The 25650-nt window shown below is 34.4% G+C and overlaps 2 protein-coding genes across 2 annotated transcripts; one reads left to right on the forward strand and one right to left on the reverse strand.

Annotated features, from left to right (window-relative positions):
- Positions 1 to 9653: 9653 nt before the first annotated feature.
- On the forward strand, positions 9654 to 14201 carry LOC120199380 (protein DETOXIFICATION 43-like). Its single transcript, XM_039200476.1, is given in 12 exon segments — positions 9654 to 9689; positions 11337 to 11552; positions 11638 to 11759; positions 11855 to 12022; positions 12025 to 12135; positions 12242 to 12435; positions 12524 to 12756; positions 12829 to 12929; positions 13017 to 13180; positions 13269 to 13457; positions 13557 to 13774; positions 13996 to 14201. Coding segments are annotated over 11 exon segments (1641 nt in total). The 5' UTR covers positions 9654 to 9689; positions 11337 to 11466; the 3' UTR covers positions 14051 to 14201.
- A 1049-nt stretch (positions 14202 to 15250) lies between these two features.
- LOC120199542 (cellulose synthase A catalytic subunit 3 [UDP-forming]-like) lies at positions 15251 to 21889 on the reverse strand. Its single transcript, XM_039200590.1, has 15 exons — positions 21811 to 21889; positions 21075 to 21182; positions 20544 to 20739; positions 20120 to 20346; positions 19961 to 20033; positions 19649 to 19847; positions 19107 to 19373; positions 18643 to 18988; positions 18420 to 18557; positions 17944 to 18069; positions 17579 to 17791; positions 17163 to 17427; positions 16848 to 17050; positions 16108 to 16458; positions 15251 to 15985 (listed from the first exon to the last, which is right to left on the reverse strand). The coding sequence occupies exons 2-15, from the start codon at positions 21093 to 21095 to the stop codon at positions 15401 to 15403; spliced, it is 3210 nt and encodes a 1069-aa protein (XP_039056521.1). The 5' UTR covers positions 21096 to 21182; positions 21811 to 21889; the 3' UTR covers positions 15251 to 15400.
- Positions 21890 to 25650: the final 3761 nt, after the last annotated feature.

Below are 25650 nucleotides of genomic sequence, written 5' to 3' on the forward strand. Positions count from 1 at the left end.
AACCCTATTCTGCCCTGCCCCCACCTGCCGGCTTGTCTCAAAAGCAAAGAAAATCAGCCTTTCAACCCAATTTTCTTCTCCATTCCCAGGGTTTGGTTTTGATTATCAGAACTAAAAAGCATAGCATTCTATCAACTACTTGTGTATCTATTGACACAATGTTGAATCTTTTGCTATAAAAACAGTATAAACTTTTTATAAATACAAAATTGTACGATACGATTATACTGGCACTTCATATATCGCTACATAATAGTAATTGGAACGTATCGTTTTTATTTTAACAATGATGTGTGTTTCCTCCACACACAAAAAATGGTGTTGTCGGTACCATTATGTTCTGGTTTATCATTTTGATATCATCAATGTTTTCAAAATTTTCTTTAGGTATTAGGTTTAATACACTTTTAATTACCTAAATTATAATCTAAATAGACTTTTGGTGCCTAAATTTTTTATTACTAAAAATATCTGTATAATATTTTCTCCGTTAAACTTTTATGTGTCAATCGCTATATTTTTTAAAAATTTTAATAATAAAAATATTATTTTTAAAATATAAAATAAAAAAATAAACCCCAATCCCACATCATGACCTCTCTCCCCTGCCGCCATCCGTCAACCACCCTTCATCAGTTGTCTGTGGTGTGTACTGTCGTCACCCTTGAGTTCGCCGTCATCTCATGACCAAACCCCAAACATTATCTTTCACCCACGTCGATCGTCGTTCATCAGAAAGCCGTTAGAAGTCATGTCGTCCTCTCTATCTCCGATCGGTGCAATCACCCATTTTTTTGAGACAATCGTTGCTTGAATCATGGTGTTCGGGTGATCGAGTGTCGTTGAGATTTCAGCTTAATGGAGGTGGTAGCAGCCGATGGTGATGAGGAGATTGAAATTAGGGGTTTTCGGCATTTTGGGTTTTTTTATAATTTCAAAAAAAATTGGGTTTTTTTAATTAAAAACAATAATTTTATCTTTTATAAATATTTTTTTTGAAATTTCATACGGATGACACGTGTCAGATAACAGTAAAATTTAACGACCGTTACGGTCCAGGCAAATATAATGTTGGATATTCTAGATACCTATTTTTAACGAAAAATTCTTTAGGTACTAAAATTCAATTTGGAGTATAATTTAGGCACTTAAAATTGTATTAAGTCTAGGTATTATAATAATATTTTTAGTTCCTTATATATTGTATTATGCGCAAATACATTCAAATTACATAGCTTACATATAAAGATTCAATTTTTGACAACATAATATTACTAATATGAATTTTGAGATATTACAAAAATGACGAACACAGTAAGATGACAATGTCTTCATCTTATTTTCATTTTCCTTCCGTTTAAGATAAACAAATATTAGTCATCTTTTTTTTCCCCTTCAAGTAAGTCTCTTTTGGATGAATTATCCTTTAAAGACTCATCTTTTCTTTTCTTTTAATTCATTAATAAATTTCTAAATAATATTCAAATTGCTCGATCAAATTTTCAAATACAGTCAATTCAATATCGAATTAGGTTCATTTAGGAAAAATATTTAATGGGAGACCAACAATTCAACTTTTTTAATCTTAACATCGTCACAGGTTGAACTCTGACATAAAAGATATAGGGATGCTACTATTAATCTCAACCATTGATTTTCTCTCATCTAACGATAATAAAAAAGTTTTTACATTATGTAATTGGATCCTAACCCATACACACATTAATAAGTTGTACACCAATTTATAGCAATTATATTGAAATAAATAGATGACTTAGATTCAATTAAAATTTATAACCCATAAATAAATAATTCTTTAACTCATAGTAAAACAATGTTTTTTTCTTTTTAGGATTAGGGTTTAAGATTTAAGGTTTATGATATAGGGTTTATGATTTATGATTCAGGGTATGTGGTATAGGTTTTTAAGAGAGTTTGAGATTTGGAATTGAGTCAAAAAGATATATTGTTTTACTGTGAGTATTTATTTGTAGTTATAAAATTTTAATTAAATCTAAATCATGTATTTACATAAATCCAATGGCTATAAATTAGTGTAAAACTTATTAATTTTACGTAGTGTAAGCGGATTTTGCTTATATATATAATTTTTTTGTTGTTTTTGCATTGTTTATGTTTAAATTATGTCACATCGTTTTTATCTAATTTTAACTCATGATTGATTATAATTATGTAAGTTCGATTTTAAATTTATTTATCTAAAATTATTAAAATATAAAATAATTATATAATATAATTGTATTCTTTTATTATAATTAATTATCTACCCCCTCCCCCCTTTGGATTAAAAAATTATCTATAATTCCCTTGCGTAATGGGATACCAAATCTAGTATATATATTAAACTATAAACAGGAAAAACCTGAAGACAAAAACATTCTCCCAATAACTCCAGTAAAGGGGATAGTTACAGAAGTATTTATATATTGGCATTAGTCGTAAATTAATGAACATATTGAAAGAATATGGAGGAAAATACAAATAGCAAGCAGGAAATATATTATTATTGTTGGTCCCAGGACCAAATCCTAACAAAAGTTGGTCTGCCTTTTGAATATTCCCACTTGACTCGGACTGTATTCCGGCTCATATTGGTTGACGACTTAAATAACTTAGGGGTTGTTTGTTTACTTCAAAATGATTAAGCGATGAATGATTCAAATACTGAATGATTCAGAGACTCTATATGAATTAGATCTGAATGTGACATGCTGTTTGATAATAGCTCTGAATCATTCAGAATGTACTTCTGTGTTGAATCATTCAGCATTATTTTGCTAAATCAGTCAGAGGTGAGAAACAAACGCGTTGAATGTTGAACGGTTCAGCATTCAACGCTGAATGGTTCCATTCAGAGCCAAACAAACAGCCCCTTAATGCCCTATTGTTTTCATTTTACTTTTTTGTATAACCACGATATTCGATATATTAATCAATTAATCTAATTTGAATAATATAGAGATTCAATACGGGACGATCTTTTCAATTCAATTTATTTCACTCATAAAAAAAACCCTAGTCGTCTCTCCTTTCTTTCAACCTAATTTTCTTTTAATATTTTTATGTCGTCTTCTTTTTTTTATTTGATCTTTATATAACTGACTCCGGCACCAATCTTAATGTTGGTTGCTGACCACCAGGTAATATTAGTTCTCTTTTTTTTATTTTATGTCTTTAATATTTTTTTTCTTTAGTCTTTTAAATTTTGAATAAGAATCTATGTCCTCGTGACATGTTTTTCCTTGCTCTTATGGCAAGCGTTTCCTCTGCTCTTAAGGCGCAATCCTTATGGTTAGTCGGTGGTCACGTATAGTCAGATCATCTCTTTTGATAAAAGATTGTTTGTCGATGTAATCAGAATTGTATAGCGAAGCAGCCTGCCATATTTCCACCCTTTTATCACTTTATCAAGCGTCTCATTCGACAGAGACAATAGTTTGTATGAAGGTTATTGGGTTTTGATATTGGTCATCATTCTCAATAGAATGTTTTAATTTTCTTCGTATATTAAGGTTTACTATTTACTTTTGTAAGAGTATTTTGATGACTATTATCTCCAAATTTATCTCTTTATTCCGATGAATTGTAATTTTGATTCCTTTCATTATTAATAAAATTCAATTGTCATTGTCAAAAAAATATCATTTCACTCGTAAACGTTAAGATTCAAACAATTAATCTTTCTGAAGGAATCTAATTACCCATCTCATTATACCAACAAATTGATTAATAATTTTAGCATTCTTTTTAGTATATACACACGCACCTAGGAATCCTGCTGGCCATAACAAATTTAGCCAACTGGATACATATTACAAAATACATATGCATAGCACTAGGAAAAATGGCAACATGAGATTTTAAAATTAATTTGTTAGGAAGCATATATATATATATATATATATATAGCATGGCAACATTTCCATTAGTATATGATAAAATCTGGTCACTGAAAACGATGTCGTGGTAAGGCGAAATTTGGAATTTCATGTTTAAATTATAAATATTTGGGATTAGAACATAATTTTATCATGTTTTGGGAGAAATAAAAACAATGTTTTTTTAATTAATTAATTTAATTGTTTGGAGAAATAAAAAAATATCAAAAACCCTACTTGATCCTCAACCCCTCTTCTAATCAAATATAAGTCCCCGAGCAAACTGGTCTAAATGAGATTTGAAAAAAATAAAATTATCTTCAGGATTGCTACGTAGTTCTATTGTAGCATATGTTTTGTTTTAATTGGAATAAAATTCATGCACATATTTTGGACGATACTAGGATGGTAATTTAACCTGAATTGGACGGGTTTCGACTCGACCCGACTTGATATGATAGGATTTTTTTAAAAAAAAAATTGGGTTTAGGTCGGATTGGATTTTTTAAGGGATGAGGTCGGGCCGGGTCGGGTGGAGGGTGAGAAAACTCTGACTCTACCCAACCCGAGGATAATAATATAATTTCCTTAAAAAATATTTTTTTAATTAAATCCTTATTTTATATTGTGTCGGGTTGGATTTATACTCTAAAAATTCGGATCGGGTCGGAATCGATTGGAGGATATATATTTCTCGGGTCGAGTCAAATCGAATATATAAAATTTTTCGGTCTGATCAGATCCGAGTGGAGGATACATATTCTCAAATCAGGTCGAGTTAACCAAATACTCGACTCTAACCCGATCCGTTACCATTCCTAGACAACACTATCGAAATCCGGATCATTTAGAGAAAACATGTCATCATTTACCACTGCAATTATTTCTTAAATATCATGTGGAGTGTTATAATAATTTATCTATAGAGATGGGGCGAGCAACACCTGTGAACCGGAAGTCGTGTAGTCTTGAAAGGCATATCACCACTCCCGGCACTACGGGTGCACTAAGTCGATTTAAAATACACATTTCTTCGCTATTGGGTTCCATCTTTTTCTAAATTTCTTTGAATATTTGGCAAAAGCATGCAGCTATGGGGCATTAATGCATGTATAATATGACGACACTTGGGCAAAATGGGTCATTTTCCATATTGATTATATAATATATGCTGTAACGTGAATCAACTGCGCTTATATGCTTGTGCCAATTTATACATAGTGTACATATAAAATAATAATTTATAAGGATATTCTCTTTAAGCAAAAAAGAAGAAGAAAAGAAGGTGGGTAAGTGGGTGAGTAGAGGGGCACGACAGCTTTCATATCATGAGCTGGAATGCATGGGAATATAATATATGGTTTCCGCACCACGTCGAAATCAAATCCTCTTTGTTTATTCCGTTTAGGCGTGCCCATTTCGTGTCTTCCACACGAAAGTGTCTCCCCACTCTAATTATGGTGTGTTTCGGTTTAATTACTTGTTTGATCCTTGTACCATAGGGGCAATCTAATTTATGTACATTTAACTTTTTGAAGTAAATGGGACTGAAACCGGAGATTGTTTATTGAGAAGGCCGAGTTTGAATTGTAATTTTTTTAAGAGGGTCAAATTTATCTATTAAGTTAATAATATGAAATTAGGAGAGGATGATACCAGAATTCAAGATGCTGCTAAGGAAATTGAAGAGGACAAAAATGGACAGGAGTGAAAAATATAAATGAACTTGTTATTAACATAATAACTACTAGGGTTGTAAATGAGACGAGACAAATCGCGAGCTACTCGAGATCGACAAAGCTCGATAAATATTCAATTCGAATGGACTCGACTCGAGCTCGAGCTCGACTTGAGTTCCTAACGAGCCGAAACAGCTACTTGATACTCGACTCGAAAAACTCATGAACAACTCGAAAATATAATATAATATATTATGATTTTATTTTTTAAGATAAATTATTAATAATATTAATATTTATGTGTTGATTTTTAAAAAAATGCATTATAAGGCTTTCATATATTTAAGGTTCATGTTCGAGTTTGAGTTTTAGGCCTCAACCGAGTTAAGTTTAAGCTTTTTTTCATTTTGAGTTTTTTTAGCTTCAATTCATGATTTCGAGTTCGAGTCGAGCTTGAATCAATTCATAATTTCAATTTCGAGTCAAGCTTGAAAATTTTAGGCTCGCGAGTTTTCGAGTCGAGTAAAACTCTATTTCAGAGTTTTCGAGTTAAGCTCAGTAATACTCGACCTCGACTCGACTCATTCACAACCTTAATAACGACATGATACGAGGCTCATCCCAAATGATGTGGGGTCTCTATGCTACTTTTAAAAATAACGTCCATAAAATATTTTATAATAAATATTAATTTGTCAAATTTAAAATTACGAGGGCTTTACAAGATTTTTTTTACCAAAATTCATCATGGAAAATGATTAAACATATCGTCAAAATCTTCGTTTACAACTCACTCTGTCATTTTATCGAGAATCAAACGAAAAATTTAATTTTCCCTGAACGTAATTATTGTTAGGGCACAAATATTAAGCGTGGGCGGGCCTAAATAGCATTCATGTGTGGACCCCTAAATTTTGGGATTATATAACGGATCACATTCTACGCTTGTCATTAGAAGGGCTTGTGTGAAAATATGCATTACTTGGGGACCCTACATTTGATTTTGTGAAGGGTTATAGTTCTCTCGAAATCAAAGATCCGTTGAAATTAACAACTGTACTTGTGGTACGTACCCCCATTCCTCCCTCGTCCCCGGCGTGTGAGTGCGGTGGTGGGGATTTGAGTTTTGCTAATCTGCTATGTCCAATAAGCAAATTATGACATTGCAACTATACAAAGTAATGAGCAAAGAATTGACTTCTTTTAATATATACTTTGGATTTTTTTTCCTTCTCCTACATAAAAATAAATAAAAGAGCTATAAAATGATGGTATAGCAAAGCATGTTCAATATATGACTTTGTAAAATTTAATTTTCATTACATCCGATCTTAATTTTAATTAAACCGAATTAAGAGTGTTATATGAAATATGTTTATTTTGATTGCAATCACCTTTTGACATGATTTTTTTACAAATAGCGATTCGAGACAACAATAAAATAAAATAAAAATTTTATTAGTAAAAAAAAGAGATTTACTTTAGAGTAAAGAACCAGAATAATAAACTGGAAACGAGTTGAGGCCTGCAAGTAAATAGTTTCCTTAAGACAGATTTTCGATCACTCCATGATACACGAGATATTTTGGTTGCCTGTCTCCCAAGATACAAGAACGATATGATCAGTGCACAACAACACAACTTGTGAGAGTAGGAACCAAATCTTGCTAGAGGCTATATCAAAAACAAGAGAAGAGGAAAATAAATTGTTTTGAATTTTTTTTCCTCAAGTCAATCCTCAAAGGGCCCACATCATGCGAGTGCACCCCCAACCCCGATGGGTTCAACGAGCTTTAATTTGCACTCCACATGTGCCTGCGTGTGAGACACAATTTCAAGCAAAGTCATTTAATAACTAGTAGGGTTTGCGTATATAAATCATATCCTTACACAACACAATTTACATTTACCCTACTTTGAGCATCAATTTCTCATTATAACTCAATTGTTTTGAGCATATAAGATATCATTGTAAAGATCTCACGGAGTAAAATATGAATCAGTAAATTCATTATTCGATTCTCCATCTTTACACTTAAAAAATAAGCCCCAAAGTTCCCAATTTATCACATTTTCCCAACAGATAGTAAATATGCTTTGGAGTAATCAAAATTTACAAAACTACTTCAAACATGTGATTTTTCTATAGGGAATTGATATCTTGCATGATTTTGTAAACCGAAATTTTCTTCTTTATGAAGTTAAGATGATTAAAAGTAGTATATGTTCTAAACACTTTCAATTATTTAATAATGAACACTCAATCACCCTATTACAGTCGTTAGTGCTCGAACCCATGACCTCTAGGAATTAATACTTATCTTAGGATATGGATACCTATATTCAAATTTTGTTAAACAGCAATTTGATTTTTGGGGTGTGTTATATTTCAATCATATACCCCTAATTATTTGTATTATGATCAATATAGTCCTTGTTATCAATATTAGGCTCAATTTTTTAACCCATTTTTATTTTATTATCCGATTGTGACATCACTTATTAACAAGTAGGTGGGGGCGGTCCCTATTAGGGATGGCAACGGGCCGAGTTCGGGCCAGGTATTGGTCCCCCCGTCCCCGTCCCCGTTTAAAAAACCGATACCCGTCCCTGTTTAAAAAACCGTGGGGATTTAAACGGGGATCCCCGTCGGGTAATCGGGGAAAACCGCGGGGAAACGGGTATCCCCGTTTAGCACAAACGATTATTTAAACGGGTATTGGGCCAGGTATTGGGTCGGGTATTGGGTCGGTATTGGGCTGGGAATCGGGCCAGGTATATATATATATATTTAAATTAAATATATATTTTTTTATTTAAATTAAATTTATTAATATTATATATATATATATATATATATATATATATATATAATTATTTTTAATATTTATCGGGTCGGGTATCGGGGCGGGTAATCGGGTAATCGGGGCGGGGATTACCAAACCCGTCCCCGTCCTCGTTTAAAATAAATGGGTTTTCCCCGTCCCCGTCCCCGTTTATCATCCTCGAACCCGACCCGTTTAATTCGGTTTTCGGTTTTCCCCGTCGGGTTCGAGTTTTTTTGCCATCCCTAGTCCCTACTTCAAAATTTTTATTGAAAAGTATATAGAAATATTATTGGCATAAATAGCTATTCGGACTCCTAATTTCGATTTATTTAAACCTTATGACCCACCCTATTTTTTATGGTTAATTATAGTTTCTTGATTTTTATTTCTGGTTCCGTTCATGCGTGTGTGTATATATATATATATATATGTATGTATGTATGTATATATATACCATTTAACAAAATAAAATTCTGGTTTCACTCCTACTTGCACTTAGTAAAACTTATCTAATCAAAATCGATTGTTTCAACACAAACTAAAAAAAATGATCTAATCAAAATTTAATTGGAATAAATTAGGTCAGTGGTGAAATTAATGGACATTGCAGATGAAGTAGCCTACTGAATTGCCATTTAACTATTTAAGCATGAGGTATATATTGGGTTTCCTACGTGGCCCGCATTGTGCCAAAAACCGAATGCTAACAACAACTAAAAGCACTTAAATTTGTAGGACTTTAATATTCTCTCTCTCTCTCTCTCTCTCCCTCCCTCTTAAACTGGTTTAGATGCCACTCGGCTAACTTTGAAACACCCGGCTACAATGAACAACGTCCAAATTCCTTTCTATTTTTATTACGAAATCATCCGCCATAATGCTCTTGTCGCATTGCTATTGGCCAAGTTGCATTAATTAATTAATACTGATATTAATTATTAGTAACTTATGATTATCATTGGAATCGGGATTCGAATAGCGGTACACAATCGTTGTAGAGTCGACGATCATAATTGTACAATCATAATATTTGTAATCACTGCGATAACGTCTGTTATGTCCACAATTGCGATCAGAAACGCGATCATAACCGTAATTTAAATCCCTGATTGGAATACTTGGAAGCTTGTATGTGGTCACTGTCATCAAAAGTATACACATATAATAATTGGTGAGTTGAACCTGCACAGGAGCATCTTGAAAGGTATATAAAGGGCAAAACGAGGTGTAGGTTTTGCAGTTGCAGACGACAACTTTGCTTTGCCATCGGCAGCGAACCACAGGTTAGCTTACTTCCTTCCCAAAATTGCTTTATATTACAAAATATGTTTATTCAAATACTTCAAGTTTTAGAATCGCATCATGTGCTGTTAGACGGTTTATTATTTCTTCTGTGATTATCGGGGACTGAATTTGCTTCTCTTTCGTTCCATTTGTACTTCTAGCTACTGTCCATAGAAGAATTTATACTACGCATGTCCATAGAAGGGGTCTGTATTTATTTGTTTATTTTTTAAGGATTTCGTATTTGATTCGTTCAGCGTTCGCGAACATCTTCGTTGTACACTTCATTTTATATGCTTATTTACAAGCTTAGAAAAATTGTAAATTACTTCAGTAGTCCTTAAACTCATTAGACTTTACATTTTGAAGTCCAAAGTTTATCTAGTGTTCAATTTAGTCCCTAAACATTTAAAATGTAAAAAAATAAAAACAAAAGAGAGTCAGATAAACGAGCTTATAAACAAATCGATAAACGAGTTTGCTCGTGAACATAAACGAATCAAATATATATTTGTTTGTGTTCATTCGTTTATTAATGAATATAAAAATTTTGTTTATACTCATTTATTTAGCTTAATAAACAAATCTTATATGGAGTTATGAATCGTTCATCGAATACTATGTTCATTTATACATAATTAAAATTATAAATTAAATTTATTTTTGATATTATTATTATTATTATTATTAGTATTCAATTTATTGATTATACATAAAATTATATATCTTAAATATGTATCAATATTCAACGCCATGTATATTGGGAAAATAATTTTCATTATTTTATCTTTTATTATTTACATAAATTTGTTGGAATCCAATCCCTTGTATTTAAACCATTAATATATTATGATATGATTCATTGATTGATATTATATCAAACATAATTTTTTATTAATCTGAGATAAATACAATGTAATATTTATTTAAAGATAACTCTCAGCCTTTTGACATTGAACGCTCATGCATTTAGCATTCTCGATGCTCGAACCCAGGTTCTCAAGAAATGACAATAATTTCTTTACCACGAAAATCACTTATTCGTATATCAATCACAATTCCTCAATAAAATTAGAGCGATAAAGTATAGTTAGCCTCAAAATTAGTTGGCCTACAAAACCTTTTGGAAACTGATTAGGAAACCTACATTTGCTTTCTCGTGATGTGTTTTTTTCATAGGAAATTATGTTGGAAACTGAGTTGGAATCTATTAACGTGTTCTTTTCCTAGCTAATTATGTACACATTAATTTCGCATTATCTAGACTAGAATTACACAGAACAGGTTTATTCACACAATCAACCCTACTTTTGTTTTTCCCAAAGTAATTTTTCGGTTTCTGTGTCATATATATTTACGTCCGTCGCGTTTTGCATGTCGTCTTCTTTAAACCTTTTTGGTCGGTGATATCTGTTTTTAAAGTATAAAGAGGTTCGACGCTCCTTTAGCTTTTTTTTTCCTCATTCTTTTCCGAACATAAAATGTTTATTTAATACTAAAAAACGATACCATATGGAAGACATGGTTCCAAAATGGATATTTTAGAATTTACAGCCTCTTGCACTGCTGTTTAAGTTATAAGAGTGCACAGCATTGCATGCAGATTAGTAGCTCTACTTATAATATCGGTTGCCGAATACTCGCAGAATACGGTCGACGACGGGTCGAGGCTTAGCTTATAAGAACTCGGAAGTTTCACGGTGGAACCAAAAGCATCACGCCTAGCAGTTCAAACTTGTGGTTGATTGACATTTCCCAGTGGTCACTGATCATATCATGGCTGAGAATGGTTTTGTACACCCATCTGAGAACCAGTGGAGCCGGTGGGGAGTGCCTGTTTTAGTCCTCTTCAAAGATGCAACGTACTTTAGCTTACAGTAGCTGTATTTGCTTTAATGATGGTTTATATTTCATGAGCTGAATTTTGGTTTCATATATTTGTTTTAGCCTTGTTTTCAAATTGGATTCACTTGGCCTGGAGATACTAAGGATCGCATTGCCTGCTGCCTTGGCATTAGCTGCTGATCCCATTGCTTCTCTGATCGACACTGCCTTCATTGGCCGTATAGGTCAGCCCTCATATCCTATATATTCATATGATCTTTGCTTTGATTCCTGGGTGCATGTTGTATTTATGGTTTTCTTGAATGTCCTGTATGTGTAGGACCCGTGGAGCTAGCTGCTGTAGGAGTGTCCATCGCTATATTCAATCAAGCATCAAGGATTACCATTTTCCCGCTCGTTAGCATTACAACTTCTTTTGTAGCTGAAGAAGATACTCTTGCTAAGATTATCCCTGAAGCTGAAAAATGTGAGGATTCTGAAAAGAATGGACCAAACACAAAGAGTTGAAAGAATTGACCGCAGCAGATGATGTAGAGGCTGCCAACTTGGTAAATGGAGCAGGTGCAGCTAGGAATACTGATACGAAAGAGCCGGAGAATGGTATAACTCTCCCTTTCTCTGATATGTTATTTGAGAGTATCATAGAGCATTCAGCTTGTCGTATTCTCTTGTAATAATACAAGTGAACTAGTGATTTATTCGTCAGGTTCCAACACAAGTACAATCAAATCGCCCTGTGTACTTGATACCAAAGCTGAAAATGTTGAAGTGAAAAAGGGGAAAAGGCATATCCCTTCAGTGTCAACTGCATTGATTCTTGGCTCGATGCTCGGTCTCCTTCAAGCTATATGCCTTGTTTTGGGGGCCAAATCTCTCCTGGGTGTTATGGGTGTGAAACATGTAAGTGGCAGCACCAATAATGCTATTAGCTTTCGATCTGTTCACTTTAGTGTTTCTAAGTTATCACCTTATATGCTTGACCAACCAGGATTCCCCAATGTTAAGCCCAGCGCTTAAGTACTTGACTTTGAGATCACTAGGAGCTCCTGCAGTTCTTCTCTCTTTAGCCATGCAAGGTGTTTTCCGAGGATTTAAGGATACAAAAACACCATTATATGCAACAGTTGCAGGAGACCTGACAAATATAGTTTTGGACCCTATATTTATCTTTGTCTTACGACTCGGTGTCAGCGGTGCGGCCATAGCACATATCCTTTCGCAGTAAGTTAACCGTGTCTTCTTTCTCGTTTGACAATCTTATATACCGTCTCTAATGGAAAATGATGGCCGCAGGTATTTGATCTCAGTCATTCTCCTGTGGCGATTGATGAAACAAGTCAGCCTCTTACCCCCAAACATGAAAGACCTGCAATTCGGACGATTTCTTAAGAATGGTAAGGGACTATAGAGTTTAGAGTTCGGTTATTGTTAAAACTTACTTGCCTATGACCCCTATGGTCTGATGCATGATATGACTACAGGTTTTCTTTTATTAGCAAGAGTAATAGCAGTCACATTCTGTGTGACGTTGGCAGCATCAATGGCTGCTCGGCTTGGTTCAACGCCAATGGCCGCATTTCAAATCTGCTTACAGGTCTGGATGACATCATCTCTTCTTGCTGATGGTTTAGCTGTCGCTGGACAGGTACACATACATACATACGTACAGACATACATGAAATTGCTTACATACAAGTGGTTGATTAACCTATCTGTAACGGCCATCATTATAGGCAATTCTGGCAAGTGCATTTGCAGAGAAGGACTACAACAAGGTGACAGCAGCGACGTCTCGTGTAATGCAGATGAGTTTTGTGCTTGGTGCGGGGCTTGCTGTCGTGGTTGGACTCGGTTTGTACTTCGGGTCGGGGATCTTTTCCAAAGATGCCGGTGTTCTTCATCTTATCGCTATCGGAGTCCCGGTAATCGATTCTCGATGCATCCATCCATCCATCAACAAGCTCAAATTCTTGTTTTTGTTTTCAAGATCATATTAGCTGAAGCGTTATGTGTTTGATCAGTTTGTGGCAGCAACACAGCCGATCAACTCGATCGCTTTCGTGTTGGACGGTGTCAACTTTGGAGCATCGGACTTTGCATTCACAGCATACTCCATGGTGTTTGTAGCTGGTGCAAGCATAGCAGCGCTGTTCATTCTCTCAAAAAGCAACGGTTTCATAGGGATATGGGTTGCATTAACCATTTACATGGCTCTCCGCAGCTTAGCCAGTCTTTGGAGGTAAATTCAACACCTTTGATCCTATTCCATTTCCACACATATATTAACAGGGATAGACCGAACAGAGGTAACCGTTCCCACCCTCACAATTTCAAATTACCATGTATTTTCGATATTTTCTTTGTATTTTCTATCCATAATCTATTTTCACTCTTTTTCCTCCGATATAAAATCTTGCTTTCGTTCATATTCACGATTGAAAGTGGTGTTATGTGGTGCAGGATAGGGACTGGAACTGGTCCATGGCGATTCCTAAGAAGTAGATCCATCGCATAGGATGGGGAAAGTACTCCATGGAAAACAGTCTTTGAAAAAGTTCAGTTCTATGCAGCTAATATATATATATATATATGTGCATAGAGATGGTTTGCAGGGTGGTTGTTTGTTTGTTTCCACCTGCTTTATTGATTTCAATTTTGTGAGGGTAGGAATGGATATTGTGTTGTGGATAGTCATGTTTTGTGTAGATGATGATGTACCTAAACATGCAAAAATAAAAATGTGTTGTACCAGTCCGTATATCTGCAACGTAGCTGTTGACCTGTTGTTTCTTTCCACCCATTTTGTTTTTGCTCGTTAAAAAATAAAGTGCTAATGCTCATCAACTTTTACCGCCAAATTAAGTGACGAGAATCATCCCTAAAATTACTGAGGTAATTTAATTCGTGCAAGATTTATATTTCGAGTTATTTTTCATTTATACTAATTAACTTAAATGGAAAAAACGAAAACCAAAATGATAAATTGAAATGAAACACACGATGACATGATATTCAAGATAAGTCGTAATAAACTCGATATGATTTATAGATTATGTTATTCTTAATCAATTTATTTACGATAATCTCTTAAGAATCGAAGCATAGAATCTAAAACTAAAATGACACTTAAATATTCTGAGAAAATAAGGATTTTAACTCAATTATTAAGAGGTCCCTCAAAAATAATTTTTATGAAGAAACGTAGTCTGCAGAGATTTATGGTTTACAATCACTGCCAAATAATTTGAGCAACTTATGCCCATCCAAGTTTTTAGTTTTGCATTTAGCCCTTTTTGTTTGATATATATTAATTATATAAAAATAATTATCAAATAATAAAACATTAACGTGTATTACACATGCAGCACACGTGTAGAAAAAAGAAATCTAATTATTAATAAACACTTAAATCAAATATTTATTAATAATAAATAGTAATTGTCAAATATTAAAATTCATAGTTTTATTTTTTTTTATTTAATCAGAATGTTTTTTTAAATCATCAGCACATTTTCGAAAAGCTTAATAAACCAAACGTGTTAAATATAATTTTCCATCCAATATATACCAAACAGTGTATAGTAACTTTTTCAATAATCACACGCTTTGAAATTTTGTTTTCGTCCGGAATTTGGTTTTTTTTTCGGTTGTCTAAATAAAAAAAATCTTCAATTCTTTTTCAGATACACCAAAAATAGAAATACCACGCAAAGGATTTCAGGAAAAAAAAATATCATTAAAGAAAAAAGGAGATATCAACCTTATACCCTGTGCACATGACGTTACACAAAATTACAACTAAACAAACCTTCGGCATTTGCAGCTTGGTACCACCAAAACAAACCTACACTCCCGGTTGTCCGTCTTAACAGTTTATTCCACACTCTTGTACATCCGGCCCGGTAACTCTTGTTGTGAAGGGATCGATACGCACCCACAACAAAGAGAAAATGGAGGCAAGCAGAATCGACCATACGACAACGATGGTGGGCGTCCGGTTTTGGCGTCCCATCAAACCTTTCAAGAAGGGGTAGAGATGGATGATCACCCAGAAGGCAAAGAATAGCTTACCAAAGAGGGGACCCCATGATTGGTAGCCACTATTGATGGCATACGAGATTCCTGCAACCACTCCCACCAAGTTTATAATGAGAAGAGTGGTTGGTGGGATGAGAAGGGTTGTCCATTTGAACATATAAAGTTCGGCAAAATCCCCATCTTCATCCGATGCTTTTGAAGTGACCGTGAAGTTGGTGTCGATGCCGGCTAGAACCTTGAGAAGCCCTTGGAAAACAGCAAAAAGATGTGCCGACACACCACCAATAACCCAAAATTGTTCATTTCTCCACCACTCATCAATTCCCACCCCGCTCCACCTCATTTCTAAAATACCAGTTGCAAAGATGGAAAGAAAGAGGGATATAAACCATATACTCGCAATGTTACTAATCTGCAGTCACAGCAAACCAAGCAAAATAATTAAGAGCATATAATGCAATAATCTCTGTCTCAACAAAACGAGAAATAAATAAAGTGACGTCGATTAGGTATAGTAATTCCGGATAGACTAACCTGTGGGATAATGAACTTGTTAGTGAGCAGACAGACGGCTGGCAGTGTGCAGTACATGAGAAGTGGAATAGCAGTAATTGGGTAGATGGTAGTGTTAACATATGCAAACCGTTCAAGCCACTTGAGCCTACCCTTATAACCATACCAGATGGGGCAATGCCTACTGAAAAGAATTTCCACGGAACCAAGAGCCCACCGAAGCACTTGGTTCAGACGATCTGAAAGATTAATAGGAGCAGATCCTTTAAAAGCTGGGCGTTTTGGCATGCAGTAAATTGATCGCCAACCACGGGCATGCATTTTGAATCCAGTAAGAATATCTTCCGTAACAGAACCATAGATCCACCCAATCTGCAGGAAAAAGAAAGCAAGGAAATTTAACTCAATTATGGCAGATGAAAGGGAGGGGAAATGCACATTAGATAAGAGATCATCCAGCACAAGTGACAAAAAAAGAAATTTAAACGGAATAAAAGCAAGAATTTTGCAGCAAAAGCTATGGGTTCCATGCAATTCAAACATACGTAGAAGTCCTGATGCAGTTTATACTATAATTTTTTTCATCCTCTAACACCCAAAAAGAAACAATTTTACATCTTCAGAATATTGCTAACAAAATTCAAGTCATGAATTTCACTAATCAATTTTACACGTAGTGGAGTCGGAGATTTTATGGACGTAGAGCAATAAAACATTTCAGGGTTCAGAGAAAAACATGGTAGGAACAGCCAGCCACATACCTCGCTTCCCCAGTCTGTTTTGTCCTCATATCCACAACTGATAACATGAATTGCTTCCTTAAGAAGTGTTTCGGGAGTAGCAGACTGAGGAACACCACCATTCTCCATAAGTGTAGAGGCAACAAAAACAGCAGACTGACCGAAACGTTTCTCCAGGCTCATTTGCGACATTAGCAGTGATTTTTCATCATCAAACCCAGCCCCTGATTTTAAAAATGCACAATGGAGGTCTTAGAAGGAGCTTTTCTTCATTTGACCAAATGATATTGAGAATAATGACCGTTACGCTCAAAAGACAAGAAAGTAAATAGTTACCTTCAACACCCTCTTCTATATCCTCTAGATTGTATATTGGTACGGTAGAATCAACATGTTTGCCAGATTTCTTCTTGTCTGATCCCTTTTTACTTGATTTTGAACTCTTCTTACGATAACCTCCACAAAGCGAAGATAGCAAACCTGCTTTTTTATGCTTGGGCTTAAGGGGAGGTTCATATCCATACAATGCTGTTCTATTGAAGACGCATCCCGTACCAACGTAAACAGGCCCTTGTATGCCATCCAGGCCCCTCAAGTTTATCTGTAATTTCACAAAAAAATTAGATGATGTCTCTAGGATTTCAATAGCCAGTATGTTCGATGAAAACTAACTCAAGCTAATCACTCTACATCAGCAATAACATCATTCACAAGATGCAATTATTTTTCTTGGTACAAGATATGGAGCTTACATCAAAGAAAACAGTATTTCTGTTAGCATATCGATCGTTCCTGTCAATACCATCAAACCTTTGTGGAAATTGAACATAACAAACTTGCTTCCCAAGGTTTGGATCCATCAGAAAACACATAGATTCCCTTAAGGCCTTGCTATTATTTATGTAGTGATCACAATCAAGATTCAACATGAAAGGTCCATTAGTAAGAACAGCTGACACTCGAACCTGAAAGAAAGGTTCATTGACAGCTATGTTAGATAAGATTATATCAATGACAGCTAACACATGAACCTGAAAGAAAGGTTCATTGACAGCTATGTTAGATAATATAAATATCAATGAGTACTGCAAAATAACAGATTTAAAAAGCAACTTACAAGTGCATTCATAGCACCAGCTTTTTTGTGGTGTTGGAAACCTGGACGCTTTTCACGAGAAACATAAACTAACCTTGGCAGCTCATTGCCATCAGCATCAAGGCCCCCACTCTGACCTAAGAAAACCTGCATGTTTTACAAAGCCTCTTAGTAACATTAATAATGTGTAAAATACTTATAGCTAAGGCAACTCACTAATCCTCTTTCAAAATAATGAAAATAATGAACAGGATGATCACATAATATGCATGAAAATATAATGGCCTAACTCAAGCAGATTTGTTCTCGTCTCATGTGTTAATATTAACTTCCTTATCTGCGATTGAAAGGAAACATATAATCCCACTTGTTAAGTTTTTCCAGTCCAATATGTGTATAGAATTTCATATAATCTAGAAATTCAGGAACAAAGGCCATCCTGCTCAAAAAAGATAAATGAGTAGGCATATCTATGAATGCAAAAAAACAGGTCCTACCTGGATCATTCCTGGATGGTCTCTGGTGTTATTACCAGGCCATGGTGTACCATCCTGCATAATCCATCCTTCTTCAGGAACTTTCTGTGCCTTTGAAACAAGCCCATTAACTCTAACTTTAAATTCTTCATATTCTCTCTGCAATAGAAGCAAAGAAGTGAGCATGATAAAAAATTGAATACATAGCAGTATTGCAACCAAGGATCTTCAAGCTAACCCTTACCTTCATAGCTCTACGATCTTTAACAAATGATGTTTGAACTTTATCTTTCAGGTAATCAATCTTCTGTGCAAAATACCATTCTGGAGCCCGAGGCTCAATGTTATACTTCTTGCAGAAAGGTACCCATTTCCTAGCGAACTCTGATGTCTCAGACAATGCTTCAAATGTTAACATAGCAGCACCATCATCAGAAACATAGCAGGAGACCTTGTCGACTGGGTAGTCAACAGCAAGAATGGATAGCACAGTGTTCGCTGTCACAAGTGGAGGCTCCTTTAATGGATCGACGGTACTCACAAAAATGTCAACAGCAGCTAATTCTGATGGTTCCCCTTCACGATCGTATCTGTTATACAGCCAGGGAATTGAAATGATAAAGCAAGACTAAATACATTCTAAAATAACACAACTGCTTAAAATATATTTGCGTGGATTCATGAGATTGACAGGAAGAAATGCCTTACCTCAAGGCAAGTCTATCGAGATAGGTTTCACGGTTAACAGGAAGCCACTTAGGAAACTGATCCAGTATCCACGATATTGCAAACCAAATCTCACATATAACAGATATCAACCACAGAGCATAGGCATTTGGAACAGGGTTTGTTATTCGGTAGTGCAAGAAAATGCAGAGAATAATGAGTCGAAGAATGATGACCATCCGATAAGGGTTTATTTTTGACGAGGGAACAGAAACCTTTCTTGATAGAGGCTGCCGAGCTTCATCATTCCTGAAAATTAAGAAGAGCATTGACAATTAAACTTGGGCTACACAGATTTGTAGCAGAACCTAACTCTCTTATATATGGAACTTCAGAATTGTTGCTAAATCATGTTCTCCAAATTCAGAAAATTAACCTATATCGCAGGATCTAGAAACACCCCAGGCAAAGGAATAGAGAAGTGTGATCATGGCTCTAAAAATATTTTAATTTACCATGGAATAACATGAACAAGAACAAATAATCCCATTTAAGTTCAAGATATTAATCAGATGAGAACGCACAGTAAAGAGTCATCCACAAGCACATCAGTGCTAGCATCAATATCACCAACACCCCTTTCAGATGCAGGGTGGCCTGTACTCATAGGAACGCCATTCTTTTCCTGCTTCATCTTCCAGCCATCAACTCTCTCCTTCCAAGCTACATTCCCCATTCCAGGTGAACCAAACTCCCTCACGGGATCCACAACCCTAATATTCGCTGCAAGGAATTTCAATGTTTATATCAATTAGCCATAAGAGCATATAAAGGGAAAGATGGATTTCATTTGTGCAATTAATTAATGCCAGCCATGTAACAAAGAGGGTGAATACTTTTTCCACCAACAAGCCCGGGAGATGCCATAGAAATCCGCTCAGGTGATGCAGCAGATAACTCACCAGACACCTACAATATGTCAGTGGGGAAAGGAAAGTTCCAATCCATCATTCCATTAATGAATAATTACAAAAAACAACAGCTTATAGACTTACCTCCTGCCCATTGGTGAGCAGGGGAAGATGGTTATGAGAAACCTCTTTATCATAGTTTGGAGCACTAACATCCTCCCCTCTTGCATAAGTTGCATGCCAGCTCAACATTCTTTCTGAAATTTTCTGCTTCTGATTTTGGTTTTTGTTTTCTGAAGAGTAATTAAAATCACTAGCATCGTCATCTGCATCATCACCCTCTTCTCTATCTCCGAGGATAGCAAGACTACCTGGAACAATAGAAAGATGAAAAAAATAGTGATGAATATAATTGGAAAAGTACAATAATGGGAAAATCTGTTCAATACTTGGTGTAATAAGAAGTTCTTACAAATAAAAAAAAATCTCACAAATGTAATACTATATATATATATGGACGTTCTGAGAACCATGTGTACATCTAGTGGGATACAAATTTTAAAATTACCTTTGTGCCTCTTGTATCTGGTTTTGCATTGAGGGCATGACTGATTCCCATCCTTCCTTTCATATTCATAGCAAGGACGGCAGACAGGAAATGCACATACATCACAAGCAATGAATGGATCACCATCCACATTCTTTCCAACAGTATCACCACAGATTTGGCATACCTGGCCACCAAGATTCTTCATGGGCTTTCCCTGATCAATCAAAGGTAAAAAATCACATAGTCAGCGACAGATATGCACACCTCCAGCAATCCAAGGATAAAAATCTAGCAGATATGCCTAACTATAAGTAAGGACATATCTCAAGTATAGAGATATCATTTCGAGCTGTAATAACTAGGTTATGATTTCATATGAAAGTGAGTAAACCATTTGCAAACAAAGTGCACTTGAACTACTTTTTTAAAAAAAATGGAACCTAATGCAATTAATCCAATATGTGGCTAAATTTTCTCTTATCATCAATTTCCCAATCAATAAGGCAAACTGAAAATTACAGAACTGTGAATAATTCTTGCAATACATACTCCAATATCTCCTGATTCCATTGTCACCGCCTTTGTCAGTTGGGAACAATGGATCCAAACTGTTTCTTGATTATCAACAAGATGTGTGCATGCCTTTATTTGCCAAATCTGAAAAATAAATAAATAACAAGAAACAAAGCTTATCATTCACTAGCTAGAACTGCAAAAAACCCAAAGCACTTCTCAACCAAATAAACCTAAATAAAAACTGTAACAAAAATCTCGTTGTTAGATAACGACTATTTAAATTTTCTTATAATGCTCTCCAACATTGCCACTTAATTGAATCAATGAGGTCGAGTACTTCGGAACTCTAAGTAAACAAACCGACAAATAACAAAGCACAGTAGAGAATGAGATGGATGCAATCGACATGTCCAAATTAAAATATCTTAAACAGAAAACCGACACATACAACGATTTATAAGCCGAAGTGTTCAACAAATAGATCGCCACATTGCGATGCTAAATAAAACAGAGAATATAGCAAGAGTTGACCATTACGGTTCCAAAATTAGAGCGAGAAATTGAAATAAATACTTTAATAACCCAAGACGAACATCATCACGATTTCCAGGATGAAAACAGAAATGAACTTGAAGAAAATGACTAAATCGAAGTCGAGAACGAACAATGGCTTCGATCTCTTCGAAATGAGGGGAAATCCAGATCAGATCTAGGCGGAAAGCAACGAGAGAGAGAGATCTAAGACTGAAAACGGATCTACGATACGAACCTTGAGAATGAAGAAACAATGTAGGAGGAAAGAGAGCAGGAATGCAGAGCAGCAGCTAACTCCCTTTATCAATCTCTGTCTACAAATATAATAGCAGTAAACAAATAATCAAAGGTGGTTTTTATTTTTTTATCTAACAAATTATAATAGCTGTCAACAAATAATTAAACAAGAGAGGAAAGGGACAGATAAACTACGATACCAGCTCCTTCCACCGACAGTGGTTAAGGGTTAAACGTTAGAGGCATGTTAGAGAGGTAAAGATTAAGATTTAAACTCAGTGATGAAATGCACCGACAGATCATTTACACCCAATCATTTTCTTTAGGGTAAACTCTTGCGAATAGTCTCTTTGCTCAAGGTTTACATGTGGTCATCAATTTAAAAATTAAGACCAACTATTATTGGTCTGTCATGTAATACCTCAAATTTCAGATAGTGACTAAAATATAAGTTTTGAAAGTTTATGGCTAAAGTATAAATCTTATAAAGTTCATGATCAAAAATATAATTTTAAAAAGTTATGTATTTTAGCTCGTAAATGAACAGTTTGGCCTAAAACATGGATTTTCGTGGTAATCGAATTTTTGGTACGGAATTTATGTTAAAAGTTATAAAGCATTAAAGTTCAATGTATAAATCGGATAATCGGATCGAACCGGAATTTCACGAAAATTTGAAGGATGATGAATGATGGTTGGAAATATTATTTACATATTTCAGATCAGTGTAATTTTCATATTTGACCGAACAATTGAATTTGTTCTCTGTAACACCCCCAACCCGTATCCGACCCGGATACGAGTCCGAAGTGTCACATTGACTTTTCAAACATTTATTCGTATAAAATAGTGAGTCATTTAAAAACTTTGATAACATTTAACTTATTCAAAACGTTTACAAAATATATCAGAGTTCATACAATTTATATCTTTAGACTACATGCCAACTACACTATATAAACAGTACATATATTTTCTAATCTGACATTTGGTAAGGAGAACTGACTTGTCTTGCTCCGGATTACTCTTTACTCTTCTCGAAACCTACGTGTGAAACAATCACACGCTAAGTCGAAGACTTAGTGAGGCATAAAGAAAACACATCATATCACAAATCATATAAATATATCACATACATTGTTCTCATATCACCAATATCCATACCTGTAAGCATATTACTTTAACATTCATGAAATTGTATTAATGAGTTTATTGGCCCATGATATCATATTGAGAACCTAAGGTATCTGAGTATTGTGAGGTTGTGCACTATGCTGTCACCACAGCTCGTATAAATCCCACTGAGTGGCATATGAAATTTGTCCCGAAGGACCTGTGAATATGTCCCGAATGACCTATGAGTTGTCCCGAATGACCTATGAAACCCTCGACTCTTGGCATGCCAACTATACCTATAGCTCTCATATCGTATAACATGGGCATTATTATTTATCATTTCACATGTTCATATAAGCTCATAGCTTCTGTACATATGTTTGTAATCATGTAACATATATCACAAAGTGCACATAATCGCACATATCATATCATATAGCTTAGATCATTTCTCAGATATTCATATAAACATACATATCATATCTTGTTCACATATGATCATATATGCTTCATATAACACATAGAACACTTTCTCATAGCTTATATAAATTTTCAGAGTTCTTTCATATTACCTGATGACATATATCATATAGATATATAATAACGGATATCATATTATCTACATTATGATCTATTTCTTTGTATTCCCATAGATTATAAATTATGTTGTATTTCTAAACATATATCATTTAATAATATTTTTATTTAGGTAATAATTTAATCTATTTACTTAATTCAATTTCATAATTTCATTATAATCTTTTCATATATCTCCATAGATATTTAACATATAACTTATCTTGCATATTCGTATCGTCCCTTTATATTCAAGATTCCTAATTGATATACTATTCCCATTTCATTATATAATTCAATCTTATTTAGTTCCCTTAACTCTTTTTAAATCAAAAAAACTCTATTATACTAATTTCCATAATGGATCATACCACTATTTAATTGTCCAACTCATGTTTACCTAGTTCATATCACTTCTCATGAACTCACTCTCATCATCTTTTCTTATTCTTACATATTTTATCTCATAACCATGTATTCACATAGCCTTATATTTCATTATCATATTACTTATATTTGTTCTCCTATGACTCTTTATAAACATCTATTTTCATTTCCCTACATCTCTTGACTTATCTTCTATATTCATATAATTTCATAACTTGTTTTATATTATCTCATTAACACTTAACCGTATTTTTACATAAACCACATAGCACATGCAAAACAAAACCTATCAATTCATATAATCCAACATACATACACTTCATATCGTTAACATACTTATAATCAAGGCTTAATGAGCTATTACTATAGGAATAGACTTATCACAAGTCCAATTTCCATATAATCTTATACGATAAGATGCACTCACCTGGGCCTCGTTGTTTGAATCAATCATAATCCTTAATTTGTTCCGGAACAAGCTTTCATTCTATATCTACATAATAATACATTAATACTTATCAGTATACTGATTGATATATTCGAAACTATCACTCCTTAGTCTCAAAGAAAAGCCAATTTCATCTTTTAATGAAGGTATGCATCGATGCACTACACCATGCATCGATGCATAAACCCTATTCGATGTTTGTATTTAATGGGGATGCATCGATGCACTCCTTATGCATCGATGCATAAATCCTATTCGATGTTTTCTATTTAAATTCATGCATCGATGCACTACATGTGCATCGATGCACCTTAAACAATTTCTGGTATTTATCATCGATGCATCGGTGCACAATAAATGTGCATCGATGCACATTGCCCATAACTGACATTTTAGCACGTAAATCATCAACTCTTCCCTTAATTATTCTATTTTAAGCCCCTCTTATGACATTAAACTTAACTACTATAACTTGAACCAACTTATATCCATGTAAATCATCTTTAACCTCAAAATCCTATCTTCCTTACGAGATTCAAGAATCATACCAAATTTTCTATATGATCTACATACAATTCTATCACTCCAACTCTCTTAATTTAACCATTGACAAGTCAAATTTAACTTCCAATCTAAGAAATGAACTTTATTCCAAGATTTCATTTGTAAACTCTAAATCTTTAATCTCTCCTAACTCCACCATCATTTGCTTTTAAGATGATTTAAGCTTTCCTTAAGCTTAGTTATCATCTAATAATTAAAACCCAACCTTAAAATCAACAATTCAATTATAAACAAAGAAACTTACCTTTGGCTCTTGGCTTCCACGTGAAGAAGAAGAAGAAGAAAGGAGAAGAGAACTCTGGAGAATTCTCTCCCTTTCCACGTGCCTTTATCCTACCAATCCCATTTTTTATTCATTTCTTGGTCAATTGACCCTTTTGCCCTTTATTTCCTTTACTAATTACTAAATAACCTTCATCATATATATCCAATAATCATTGAACTATTTCATTCTTATACTTTAGTCACCAAATTCTAAAACTTTACAATTTGGTCACTAACCCGGTATTGCGGATGTTACATTCTCTCTCTTGGCCGAAACCACCATTGTTGCTAAGGTAAGAATTTTATTTTGATTTTTAAAACTACATGATTAGTTTTTGGATCAAGCTATTAGATAGAGAATTAACCTACATGATTAGTTTATGTAGGGTTTTGTGATTTTGAAGAATTGATCAAGGATTTTATGTTTTTGAGGTTGGAGATTAATTCTAAGTCATGTATGATAATTAAAATTATTTGTACATG

This window comes from Hibiscus syriacus, unplaced genomic scaffold, assembly GCF_006381635.1.
Source record: "Hibiscus syriacus cultivar Baekdansim isolate YM2019G1 unplaced genomic scaffold, ASM638163v2 tig00005459_pilon, whole genome shotgun sequence".
In the NCBI taxonomy this organism is placed as follows: Eukaryota; Viridiplantae; Streptophyta; class Magnoliopsida; order Malvales; family Malvaceae; genus Hibiscus; species Hibiscus syriacus.

Bases quoted from the DNA above. Each gene is read 5' to 3' on its own strand.
- LOC120199542 (XM_039200590.1), bottom strand. From the start codon at position 21,095: ATGGAATCAGGAGATATTGGA. The intron at 18,558-18,642 runs GTAAGGGTTAGC...CTTCTATTGCAG, and splicing joins AAGATCGTAGAGCTATGAAG to AGAGAATATGAAGAATTTAA. The intron at 16,459-16,847 runs GTATGTGGCTGG...TTTTTCCTGCAG, and splicing joins AAACAGACTGGGGAAGCGAG to ATTGGGTGGATCTATGGTTC.